This window comes from Tenrec ecaudatus, chromosome 17 (assembly GCF_050624435.1).
Source record: "Tenrec ecaudatus isolate mTenEca1 chromosome 17, mTenEca1.hap1, whole genome shotgun sequence".
NCBI lineage: Eukaryota > Metazoa > Chordata > Mammalia > Afrosoricida > Tenrecidae > Tenrec > Tenrec ecaudatus.
The window spans coordinates 52,888,027-52,900,598 of NC_134546.1; the positions used below are offsets into that span (position 1 = coordinate 52,888,027).

The following is a 12,572-nucleotide window of genomic DNA, read 5'->3' on the forward strand; positions in this document are numbered from 1 at the left end:
TTTTTTTTTGCTTCAGGTCAGTGAAAGTGAGACTTTATTGAGGGCCCAGGGCCACTGGGCTCAGGAGAACCCCAGCAGCAGGAGACAGGAGAGCCAGCAGACAGGGGCCTTATTTGACCTTCTTCTTGGGACGCAGGTTGTTGGTGTGGCCACACTTCTTCTTGCGGCAGTTAACTGCACGGGGATGAAGGCGAGCATAACACTTGCGGCAGATCATCTTGTCGCAGTTGTACTTCTGGGCCAGCTGACGCAGGGACGGCTCGATGATACCACCACGCAGACGCAGCACCAACTGCAGGGTAGACTCTTTCTGGATGTTGTAGTCCGAGAGGGTGCGGCCATCCTCCAGCTGTTTACCAGCAAAAATCAGACGCTGCTGGTCCGGGGGAATGTCCTCCTTGTCTTGGATCTTAGCTTTGACATTCTCGATGGTGTCGCTGGGCTCAACCTCAAGGGTGATGGTCTTGCCTGTCAGGGTCTTCACAAAGATCTGCATCTTTGCGTTACCCGCTCGGGCCGCCTTGCTGAATAGAAAGAGGGCGGCGGGACCGGAAACGGCCTGCACACGGAGAAGACTCTTTTTTTCCCCTTGCCTGGAATTAGGGATGCAAACTCTCCTCTTCACCCACGTAAGAGGCTGTGATCAAATTACCCTCCCTGGCCATGGTCCACCCTGCTGCTTCCCCCAGGGCGTGCCAGCCCCAAAGGCCCGTCTTGGGTGGCTCCGGGGTCCTCCCTGTCACCGTGGCTTTGCTAGGCCCCTGCCCACACTCACCCCTGACTCACGTTTCCTGTAATGGGCTTCATCAAGCCTCTGCCTCCGCTGGGCAAGCCCTTCCCCTACAAGGTGCGGCCTCCCCAGCCCACCCACCTGCAGTTCCTGAACAGCCCTCCTCCTGATGCTATTGTAGCCTCTTCCCAGGATTGACTCTCCCCTGGCCCACCCACCCCGTCATCTTCCTCTCCTCTCTACCAGGTCAGTGCAAACTCCCCTGGGCACCCAGGGCTCCAGCCAGAAACCTGCCCATTTAGCCAGAAGCTGTCCTCTGCAGAACAGCCAGCCGGCCCTGGTTTAGTGAATCTATGCCCTCTGGAGTCCAGTCTCTTGCTGTCTCCCTCCTTGCTTTCTCATGCTCCCCACGATCCTGGTCATGGCAAGGGGAAGGGAGGGTGCCACAAGAAATCTGGACACTGGGAAGAGACGTTGGACGAGGCTGCAGGCTACAACCCCGGGGAGCTGACCACGCCCAGGGCTCACCAAGTTGACCACAGCTCCTCCTTCTGGACAGAGAGGGAGCGTGCAACGTCCCGGAGAAACCTCGTGCCCTGTTCCTGGCCCAGGCCTCCCGTGGTCCCTCACCACCACAGATCTAGGCTCAATCTCTGTCACCAAGCCGGTCACAGGGCTTGCGCTTCCTTTCTGATATCCATGGCACAGTCCTCTGTGCTGGCCTGGCCTTTAATAGCTCCATCTTTGTGAGTGGTCGGGAGGCAATGATGACGTACACGGGCTCTGGGAGGCAGAGGGTCGGGACAAATCTCTTACCATCTTCCAGCTCCGGTGTCCTCATATGCAAGACAGCAAAGATTTGGGCGTAGTGTGACCTGTTGGGCTGGGACCCGTAGTTCGAAACCACTCCTCGGGAGAATGATGGACACTTGCAGGGGCAGTTCTGCTCCGTCGTATAGTCACTATGAGTGGACATCGACTCGTGGCAGTAAGTTTGGTTCTTGATTTTGGAACTTCTTCCTAGGAGCCCTGGTGGTATGGTGGGTTATGTTCTGGGCTGCCAATCATAGGGTCAGCAGTTCTAAGCCACCAGCTGCTCCTTAGGAGAAAGATGAGGCTTTCTACTCCGTACAGTTACAGTCTCAGAACCCCCTGGGGGCAGTCCTACTCTGTCCCCATTAGGGTCAGTGACTATGAAGCAACATAGATTCACAGCAAGGAGTGAAAATCTTCCTGGAACTGTGGTGTGCGGATAAAGGCAGCAACAGGGTGTGAAGGTCATGACCCCAAGTTCAGAGTCCAGCATGATGATGATACCGAAGAAGCATTAATCCCCTGCATCCACCCACTCACTTGGGATTCAAGAAGGGGAGGCCAGCATCTGAGGGCTCCTGGGTGGGTAAGAATGGAAAGGCAGTGGGGGCAGAAAGGTGGGCAGAGGTCATGCCTGGGCCTGGCCCCCAGGCAGATGTCTGTACTTGCTCATGCCCCCTCAGCACCTGCCTGCCTGCAGTGAGATGGTGACTGCCATGACACCCCTTGGCCTTCGACGATCTCTCAAACTGTTTACAAGAAAGGAAAGCTGACGCTCTGGAAATATATTCCCAGGACAACTGCCGTGTTTTACATCACCGCTCATGCAGCTCAGTGCCCTGCCCAGAGGAAAGACCTTCTTTCGATCTCCACAGCCTGTCAGCTCAGAAGCGGCCCATTCCTGCTGCCCCTTAGCCAGAGAACCCAGGGACACCCACCCCTGAAAAGCGTGCCCAGGAAGGGGCTGAGGTGTGGCTGCTTCTGTGAGCTCCCCACCAGCACAGAGGACATCAGCCCTACTGGGTCTCAAAGGGAAGGAGAGAGGACAGAAATCAGGCGGAGACACGCTCAAGCCAAGAGAGTCTCTTTTAGTGACAGACAGGCAGGCAGGAGGGGTGGAGAGAACAGGACCCAGAAGTCTAGTCTGGTTCCAGCTCTGTCCTGCACTCACTGTGTGGCCCTGAGCAAGCCTCGTCTGCTCTCTGGGCTACAGCTGCTTTGTCTGTCGAACACACCTACTGCCATCAAGTGAATTCCAACTCATCTCAAAAACCCACTGAGTCGTTTCTAACTCATTTCCACCCTAGACAGGGTTTCTGAGGCTGTAACTATTAAGGGCACCAAACAGCCTCATCTTTATCCTGAGGAGTGGCTGGTGGGTTTGAACTGCCAGAATGGAAGGGCTGACTTAGCAAACCTTTACAATAATAAAAACCAGTTTGGTTTTGGCGTCTTTGGGCTGATTTAGAGTTACCTCCTCTCAGTCCATGTGTTAGTCCAGGTAAACTACAGAAACTAATTCATTGACACATATATGTGTAAGAGAGAACTTCGTATCAAAGAGTAATTGTACATTAAGAAAGCACCTTAGCCCAGTCCAGATCAAGCCCATAAGTCCCATATTAGCCCATATATATGATACCAGTCTATACATTCCTCTTCAGACTCACACAACAAACACATGCAATGATGCCGAATGCAGAGGGATTACAGGCCAGGGGGTGGAAAGTCTTGTGGGTCCAGTGGTGGTGGAAGCATCTCAGCACTGGCGTGGCTCCTCCAGTTCCAGGGCTCTGGCTCCACAGCTCCATGTGGCTTGTCAACAGGAATGTCTCACAGGGAAGAGTGTGTGTCCCGCCTCCAGAGAAGAAGACAGGAGTGCCCAGAATCCTTAGCAGAAGGCCATGCCCACAGAGGCCTCATTGGTTATGACCTGATTGACAGGCTAGACCCCACCCCTTCGCTCAAGTTGACAGTAGATTATGTTACTGCTGTTTCTCTTTGTCTTGTTAACGAGTAGAAGCTGCCACCTGTTCTTCTCCCAGAGTCCTTGTGCAGAATGCCAATCTTTAAGGGGTCTGTGAGCAGACTGAGGCAGCAGTGACTGGGGACGAGGAAGGGCTGGGGAGAAGGAATCCACGAAGCCTTCCCTGTACTTGGAATTCTTTCCGGGAAGGGGGGTCACACAGGGGCTGGGTTTACAGGGTGATGAGAAGTAACCCGTGGATCCCAAGTTGTCCCTTCCAGTGAGGACAGAAAACACACCAAAGCTCAGGAAAGGAAGCCCCAGGGGGCCTTGGTGCTCTATCCTGAGACAGGAACAGTGTGGTTCCTGCCTTTTCTCATTGGGCAGGCTGAGAGCCAGGGCAGGGCCAGCTTAGCATACCCGGATCAGAGGTTGCCTCTTCTCCCAGCCAACGCTGATTTCCCAGCAGGCCAGGAGGGGAGGCTGTGGCCCAGGAGGTCCACAGGGCAGGGTCCTGACAGGGCTCCCTGGGGGTACAGCTTGAGAGAGGTGATGTTGGTGAGGGAGAAGTGTTGCCCACACCCCTGTGGGGCGTGAACAGTAGGGGAAAAAAGACAAGGGAGGTGCAGCCAGGCAGACCTGGCCAATGACTTCAGCTCTCTCTAAGCCTGTTTCCTCAGGGATTAAGTGGATCTGATATCACCCACCCCGCCAGATTGGTGTAAAGGCCCAAGAAGCTAATGCCTAATGGGGGCTTTGTATATGGTGGGCGCCGAACATACATTAGTCCGTGATGTGGTTGAAGAAGGCGCTGCCAACTCCTTTCTCCGAAGAGGAGCTCATGCCTGCCTCCTGCCTCTCTAATGGTCTCCAAGGACAACTTTTTCTGGGCAGGAAGTGGTGCTTCTTCCCTTAAAATAAACAACCCAAAATGCACTGCTGTCGAGTTCATGCCTGCTCATAGTGACCCTACAGGATGGGGTAGAACTGCCCCCTGTAGGTTTCTGAGCCTGTAACTCTTTACGGAGTAGAAAGTTTCATCTGACTCCCTCAGAGCAGCTGGGAGTTTCGAACTGCTGACCTTGAGGTTAGCAGTCTACCTCTAACCACTGATCCACCAGGGCTCCATGTCTCTAAGGAAAGGGTTAAAATTCAGGGCTGGGATTCCCGCTCAGCTGCCTACCCTCCTTCCCAATGATTTTGGGTGCTTGCTCCTGATCAAAACACCTCTTCACTCTATACCCAAGTACACGCACCTTAGGGAGCCTTCGCCCCCCCCACCCCCAGTCCCTAGATGCACTCCAGGATGGATAAGCAGGCAGCACCTTTACAGGGGTCGCCCAGGGCACAGAGGGCACTCTTTCCAAATGCCATCCTGGCAGCACACACACAGAGCAGGCATGCTTGGAAATGCACAACGCAATCCTCAGATGGCTGGAAAGAGGAGATGTAGAGCCCCCCCCACACACACACACATCCAGACCCAGTCTGCAGGTTCTTCCACAAAGCTCCAGACAGAATATTGGACTGCATAGCACACAGAAGTAAGCACTTACCACGTGCCAGCTAACTTTTATATACAATGGCCATGTCATCCCTGATGTAGTAGGGCTAGTTAACAGTTTGGGGCCCTTTGACCTTACAGATGAGGACACTGATGGGGAGAGACCTGGAAGCCTGGCTCAGGTAGCTTGCTTGTACACACCCTCTCCCCTTATTTACATGGACAGATTTATTACAATGCAGCCTTCTCACCGCGTTCAGGCTCTGAGCCCGCACACAGGGTGAGCGCCGTTGGGGGGGGGGGTGGTTAATGGGAGAAATGACCCTCTGGCAGAAGCAGGTGGCAAATGGGGGTGAGCAGCCGGCAGGTGTGCAGGGTCCGAGTGCCAAAGATGGAGGCAGTGGTCAACATCGCCTGCAGGGGGACCACCGGTGTGAGGCGCTGGGCAGGCGACAAACCCTCTGGCTGGCGCTGGGCCATCGTCTGCATTGATTTTTAGTGAGCTCCATCCTGGCCTTGGCCCTGGCCCAGCCTCTCGTGCTGGCGACTGCGCCCATTTCCCCGCCTGCAGGCGAGAGCGAGGCTACAATGAACCTCAGGCTGATGTGCTCAGTGGGACCTGGGCCCGGATCCGAAATTCCGGTGGAGACATTTTGTCCCCTCACCAGTGCCCCACCCAGGCGAGCCGCACCGCGTTCGTGGTCGGCGCGCCTTTAATGGGAGAACAGCAGCCACGGCGTTGGGATAAGTGATATTCACAATTCACTCGCCCATCTTCGAGCCCTTTCCTGGCCGAGCTCGGACGCCGCTGGCTTCCCCCGGAGCCACGGGCCGCGGCGCAGACAGCATTACCCCGCGCGCCACGTCTGGGTCTGAGCAGTTACCTTGCAGTGGGTTTGTGAGACGCTACAGGTGTTTGTACACACTTTGTTTGGGGGGTGGGGCACCCATTTGACCCCTGCAGTGTTCCTAGGGGGGGGGAAGGTGCATGGGGAGAGGGGGAAGAGAGACGGGCGAGGGGAGCGAGGAGGGCGGGGGGGGGGGGCGGAGTGCGGCCCGAATTAAACAAAACGAAACAAAATACAATGGCAAGTCCAAGACCGGATCGGGACCCACCCGGACAGCGTCTTCGGAGGCTGCTTTCCGGTGCTGTCCTTTCTTATGAATAGTCATTCCAACTTGGGGAAGTTTTCCAGAGTCGGTGGGAATAAGTCTCAAAAGAGTTGACGCGAGCCGTGGGGACCACTCGGTAGCCGCTCCCTCTAGCTAGGACCCTGAGAACAAAGGCGCCCTAGAGGGGAAAGGTGACCATCTGGACAGTGATGGCCACGTCCAAACCGAACGCTGGTCCCCTGCCTCCGGACTCCCGAGAGAGTAAAATCTGATGCTAGATAGAAAGAAAGGACCTTGTTCAAGGAACCTCCCTCCCCCATCCCAGGCATCCATCACCCCGCGTCGGCGCGCCTGGGGAGACCGGCCCGCCAGCCCAAGAGGCACCTCCGAACTGCGGCGACCGCAGAGCCACTTGGCGGTGACGCCAGGTCCTAGGGCGATTGCCGGACCCCAGGCGCGAGCGAGGATCCTCGTAGGTTTCGGAGGAGGGGGCTGCGCTCCATTGTTCACTCCAAGCCAATCAGGGCTTGCCCACTTCGTCCCAGCCAATCCCCCTTCCCCCCCCCCCCCCCCCCCCGGCACCCAACCCAGCCCGCCCCCCAGCCCCCAGGTCTCCCAGCATCTCCCCCGCATCCCCAGCGGTTCGGGGGAAGCTTCGTGACGCGACAGGTCCCGCCCCTAGCTCCGGCCCGGGGCTGGTGCGTGCTGACGTCATGCTGCGTGCGGGCCGGTGCGGATTCGCTCCTTCAACTCCGCGGGGCAGGAGGAGTTAGTTAGCAAAGAGTCCAGGCTGGCCGCGCGACCCTCGTCCCTGGCTGCATCTCTTTTCTGCATGGTGGATATTATTGTTCCTTATCATTTTCTGGGTGCTATGGGGGATCATTCCAAGAGTAAGTCTTTGTGTGTGTGTGTGTGTGTGTGTGTATGTGAGTGTGTTCGGGGGTGGGTGGGTGTGCGTGCGTGCGTGTGCTTAATATTGCAATGTGTCTAATTCGGAAGGATGCTAAACGGATTCTACAAGTGGCTTTTATTTGACAGACACTTTTTGAGAGAGGAAAAGAAATAAAACGAATGCATTTCTGCTGCAGGACTGCTTGTCCTTTGGAATTCCGTTGTTTCATTTCGTAATTAACATGATTTCTCCAGCCGCCTAGACTGACCTCAGGCTGTGGAACCTGCTTCTGGGTTGCGCTAAGACAACTAGGTTCGATCTAAGGAGTGGGTGGGAGGGGGTGCGGAGAGGGACCCTTTTATCCGCGTAGCTCTTTCAAATAAAGAAGCTTCCTCGAGCTTGACCAGATCTATTTAAACGAACGATCGTCAGCGCGGATGAACGGAGACGGACGAAAACCGCGGTGTGTCTGTCTGTGCAGGGGTAGGAGGCAATCTGCAGGGCGAAGGGCGGAAAGCGCCGGGACCTCGCCGTCCAGCACGATGCGGTGGCGCCCGCAGTGCCTAAATATCTATTTACTCTTTCTCCTCACCTTCCTGTGGGCATTTAGTTACAAGATGGATCGATAAAACGGCTGGGCGTCCAGTCCGTGTCCTAAGGAGAATCATTCGGGGGTGGGGGAAGGAAGGTAGAAAGCCGGCACAAATTCAGCAGAGCTGGGGGTTGCGTTCGCAATTGTCTGGACCTCTAGAAACCCCTCTCGGTCCTGGTGGCTTCTTGAAAGAGGGAGCGGGCTGGGCTGGGCTGAGCTGGGCTGGGCTGAGTGGCCGCGGCCGGCAGGGGCCCGGCAGCCAGGCCTGACGCGGGCCCCGCGCCCTTCCCCGGCAGAGAAGCCCGGGACGGCCATGTGCGTGGGCTGCGGGAGTCAGATCCACGACCAGTTTATCCTGCGGGTGTCGCCCGACCTCGAGTGGCACGCCGCCTGCCTCAAGTGCGCCGAGTGCAGCCAGTACCTGGACGAGACGTGCACGTGCTTCGTGAGAGACGGGAAGACCTACTGCAAGCGGGACTACGTCAGGTGAGGCCCGCCGCCCCGCCGGCTAGGCCAGCGCCCGCCCGGGGGCCGGGGCCCGGGGTCGGGCTTCGAGGATGGCGGGCCACACCCGCACGCTCCACCCCACCGCGCGCCCAGAAGCCCCCGGCGGGGCAGGGGCTGCCCACGCAGCCTCCCCGCAGGCCTCAAAGCGCCTTGGGCGCGGGTGCGGCGAGGAGGTGAGCAGCCCGGGAGGCCGGGGATGGCGGCGGGCTGGGCGGTGGTCCAGCGCTCACGCCGGCCGCACCTGGCGTCCGCAGGCTGTTCGGCATCAAGTGCGCTAAGTGCCAGGTGGGCTTCAGCAGCAGCGACCTGGTGATGCGGGCGCGGGACAGCGTGTACCACATCGAGTGCTTCCGCTGCTCCGTGTGCAGCCGCCAGCTGCTGCCCGGCGACGAGTTCTCGCTGCGGGAGCACGAGCTGCTATGCCGAGCGGACCACGGCCTCCTGCTGGAACGCGCCGCGGCCGGCAGCCCGCGCAGCCCTGGCCCGCTCCCGGGCGCCCGCGGCCTGCATCTGCCAGGTAAGCGCGCGCCGGGCCCTCTGCCGCCGCCGGGTGAGTGGGCTGAGAGGAGTGTGTGTGTAAGTAGGTAGGTAGGTAGGTGGGTGCAGAAGAGGGTGCTGGTGCTCCTGACGGGCAGTTGTCACTTGTGTGGTTTTACAGTGTGAGGGCCGAAGTCTGAGCCAGGGACCAAAGCGTGTGTTCCCGTGTCCCGGCTGCGGGTGGTGTGAGGATCAGCTTGAGCCTGAGCTGGGAGCTGTGCTTGGGTGACTGCGCATTTGTGCTCTCTGTGGCTGGCATGCTGGGAGGAGAGAGGAGTATGACAACGGGGAATTTGAGGGATTGTCTTGGGGATAGTGTCCAGGAATGTGTGTTCTTGTCCCAGAGGGAAGCTAAACTTGCCTGGGTGATGTGTGTAAGGCCTCCAGCTCCTGACCTTAGCCAGCCAGAAGCCCACGGGTAAAGGTGGCCTTCAAGGCCATCAGACTGTCAAAGAAGGGCTATTGGTGTTTCATTTTGTTGGGAGACCCGTTTTGATGGACAACTTAGCCAAGTGGCCCTTGCGTGGCAGGAGTATGAAGGCAGGTCGGAGAGGAGAGGGGGATTAGATAAAGCAACAACAACAACAAACAACAGCATGCCCTACTAACAAGGCTGCAGGGTTTGGGGTAGGCTGGAAGGGAGGGTGAGAAGTAACAGTCCTTTGGGCCCAGGCAGGAGCGGCTCCCAGGATGTTGCCTGCCATAGGTCTGAAGCCATCTCTAGACCAGGCTGAGCCTGGGGGTGCTGTGTGGTATGGCAGCCCTTCTGTCTCCTGGACCTCTGTCTCTCCTGTCTGCAATGAGACATTTGAGCTGAATAGGTTAGTTGTAAATATTTGTCCAGATTGAGAAATGCCTGGAGGTGTCTGCATAGAAATTGCATGAGGTACCTAGACACAGGCCTGGAGGATGTGGGGGAAGCTGGAGTTGAGTGCACCCTTCTGCCGGATCATCATCGGATCACGGAAGGTGACTCTGCGGGGCTACTTGTGGTTGGGGGGCTGAGGGAATCAGGCAATCCCTTGGTTTGGATCTGAGGCCAAGCTGGGAGACTGAGCGATTGAACGCCTTTGGGAGGGTCAACAGCTGCTGGGTAGGGCAATCTGGAGGTGTGCGTCAGGAGACCCAGGGCCCAGGTCCGAGGGCGGTCCGGAAGGAACCGTTTAAGGCGCTGGCGGCCTGTCCAGCCGAACCTGGTGGGGTCCGAGAGGGCTCGGCATATGAGGCGGAAGCCCCGGGAACAGCGCTGCGTCGGCCCTGTGTGCTCGCCGCCTCCTCCTTCGTTACACACTCGGGTTTCTTCCCCAGAGCTTCCCGCGACTGTGGGTCCCTGCGGGCTCTCCCAGGGTCAGCAGAGAGGAAGAGGCACAGCCAGGGCGGGGGGGGGGGGCGGGGGGGGGTCGGCCACTCCGGGCTTCCTTCGCTGGCGCGCCTGGAAAGGATGAAACGCGCCAGGCGAATAGACAGAGAGGGAGGCGAACAATAAAAGGAAACAAACGCACAGACAAAACGAAACAAAACGAAATCGGGTCCGGGAGGACTCAGGCGCGCCGGGCCGGGAGGAAGGGGGGTGGTCGGGGCTCCTGGCTCACGTCTTGTCGCTTGCTGCTCGCACGCAGACCCCGGGGCAGGCCGGCAGGCCTCGCTGCGCCCGCACGTGCACAAGCAGACGGAGAAGACGACCCGCGTCCGCACCGTGCTCAACGAGAAGCAGCTGCACACCCTGCGAACGTGCTACGCGGCCAACCCGCGGCCCGACGCGCTCATGAAGGAGCAGCTGGTGGAGATGACCGGCCTGAGCCCGCGGGTCATCCGTGTCTGGTTCCAGAACAAGCGCTGCAAGGACAAGAAGAAATCCATCCTCATGAAGCAGCTGCAGCAGCAGCAGCACAGCGACAAGACGGTGAGGGGCCGCGGGGCCTGGCGAGCCGGCCGGCCGGTGGGCTTCTTCGGGGGTGGTTCACGACTCTCTTTGAGGAGCTCCAGAGGAAATCTGGCTGTCCAAACCATGTGTGTTTGTGCCTTCCGGGCAGGGCTTGTCTAGGGGAGGGGGGTGGCGGTCCCTTCAGGTCTGCTCCCCTGGCCCGCCAGCGGTGGGTGGAGGCTGACGGGTGGTGCTCTTCCCTGGGCCTGGCTTGCCTTTAGCCCCTTCCCTTTGTAAAGCAGTTGGATGGGCTCAGTCACCTGCCTGTGTGCTAGGCTCTTGGGCACTGAGGCAGGTCCATGGCGGCTGGTCGGTGAGGAGGCCCGGAGTATCCTCCCTGGGGAAGAAACATCCCCCCTCCCCACCGCCTCCCCAGTCACTGCAGGCTCCAAATCGTGATCCATTGTCAGGGGTACCGATCTCCACGACGGTGGAAAAGGCAAAGTCTAACTGAGCGCCCCCATCCCCACCCCTGTGTCGCCCAGCAGAGTCTTCAGGGACTGACCGGGACGCCGCTGGTGGCTGGCAGCCCCATCCACCACGAGAGCGCAGTGCAGGGCAGCGCAGTCGAGGTGCAGACGTACCAGCCGCCATGGAAAGCACTCAGCGAATTCGCCCTCCAGAGTGACCTGGACCAGCCGGCCTTCCAGCAGCTGGTGAGTCCCGAGACTCCCACAGACGGGGAGGAAGGGGTAGGGACCAGGAGAGCTCGGCACAGCGGGGAAGTAGCCCGAGAGGGAAGGAGGGGGCTGAGATATGAGGTGAGGGGCTGGGGGGCAGCTCTGTGCAATGGGGAGAAAGGAGTGACTGCCGTGGCCTGCCGCGGGCAACGGACCTCCAACTGGATCTGTGGGATTAGCGAGCGCTCAGGAGAGGTTGCAGGGATTCAGTAACCTGTGTCCCCGCCCTAATCCCCGAGAGTGTGAGCTTGAGCCTGGGAATCTGGTCGCCTACACCTTCAGCCTTGCAGTCAGGAGGTAGCCAGTCCCCCAGAGAACTACGCCGCCATGAAATCCCTCCAGTACCAACTTGGGGGCACGTCTTCACTCGCTGGTCCTTGGTGTCTCTGCCACCCCAGGTCTCCTTCTCCGAGTCCGGCTCCCTGGGCAACTCCTCCGGCAGTGACGTGACCTCCTTGTCCTCGCAGCTCCCCGACACCCCTAACAGCATGGTGCCAAGTCCTGTGGAGACGTGAGGGCGACCCCTCCCTGCCAGCCGGCGGACCTCAACGCATGCTCCCTGCATGAGACTCACCCACGCTCAGGCCATTCCAGCTCGGAAAACTCTCGCCTTTTAAATTCTTATTATTGTTATTTAAAGAGAGAAGGCCCAGAGACTCGGTCGGAACCGCCAAAAGCGCTCGGACGCCACCTGCTTTCCGCCAAACTGGAGAGCCCTGCTCTGAAGACTTTGTATTTCTTCAGAACCAGACTTTGGGATTTACTAGGGTTAGCACTGCCCTCGCCTCTCCCGTGCTCCGTCTCTCAGCCCTGAGCGCGCCGGACGCCAGGCCTTAACCACGCCGCGCCAGACGCGAGCTGAGCTCGCCCGCCAGGGCGCCTTCCCCAGACCCGCCCCGCACTCCTAGGCCTTCGCCAGGGTGCTAGAGGGGTAGAGGAAGGGAACCCCCCCCAAAGAACAGACACACAACCCCCAAAACGCATGATTGCTGGGGTTAAAAAAAAGACGTTCCTTGAAAATGTTTTAAATTATCAATCGACGGAGGACAGAGTGTGAGCCCTTGCCGAACAAACAAACGTAAGTTATTGTTATTTATTGTGAGAACAGCCAGTTCATAGTGGGATGACTATTTTGTTCTTAATAAAAAAGAATAACCCGATGCGACGCTGCTCCCGTGAACTCTGGGCGCAGCGGGCGGGCGGATCCACGTAACTGCAGGCGTTGGCTTTATTTCAACGAAAATAAGTCACCAGCGAGTCGGGGGTGGGGTGGGGGTGGCCCTGAGCGGGACACGGGCGGCCAGAGTCCCAGCC

At 58.5% G+C, this 12,572-nt stretch overlaps 1 protein-coding gene and 1 pseudogene across 1 annotated transcript; one reads left to right on the top strand and one right to left on the bottom strand.

Moving 5' to 3' along the window:
- LOC142430262 (ubiquitin-ribosomal protein eL40 fusion protein pseudogene) lies at positions 1 to 556 on the bottom strand (annotated as a pseudogene).
- Positions 557 to 6,893: 6,337 nt separating this feature from the next.
- Positions 6,894 to 12,359, top strand: ISL2 (ISL LIM homeobox 2). Its single transcript, XM_075535870.1, has 6 exons — positions 6,894 to 7,016; positions 7,907 to 8,096; positions 8,372 to 8,634; positions 10,274 to 10,557; positions 11,067 to 11,234; positions 11,657 to 12,359. The coding sequence occupies exons 1-6, from the start codon at positions 6,959 to 6,961 to the stop codon at positions 11,771 to 11,773; spliced, it is 1,080 nt and encodes a 359-aa protein (XP_075391985.1). The 5' UTR covers positions 6,894 to 6,958; the 3' UTR covers positions 11,774 to 12,359.
- The last annotated feature ends 213 nt before the right edge of the window (positions 12,360 to 12,572 follow it).

What these genes read in the sequence shown, in the direction of transcription:
- ISL2 (XM_075535870.1), top strand. Translation starts at nt 6,959, where the DNA reads ATGGTGGATATTATTGTTCCTTATCATTTTCTGGGTGCTATGGGGGAT. An exon ending in TGCAAGCGGGACTACGTCAG is followed by an intron (nt 8,097 to 8,371) that starts GTGAGGCCCGCC and finishes TGGCGTCCGCAG; the next exon opens with GCTGTTCGGCATCAAGTGCG. An exon ending in AGCAGCACAGCGACAAGACG is followed by an intron (nt 10,558 to 11,066) that starts GTGAGGGGCCGC and finishes GTCGCCCAGCAG; the next exon opens with AGTCTTCAGGGACTGACCGG.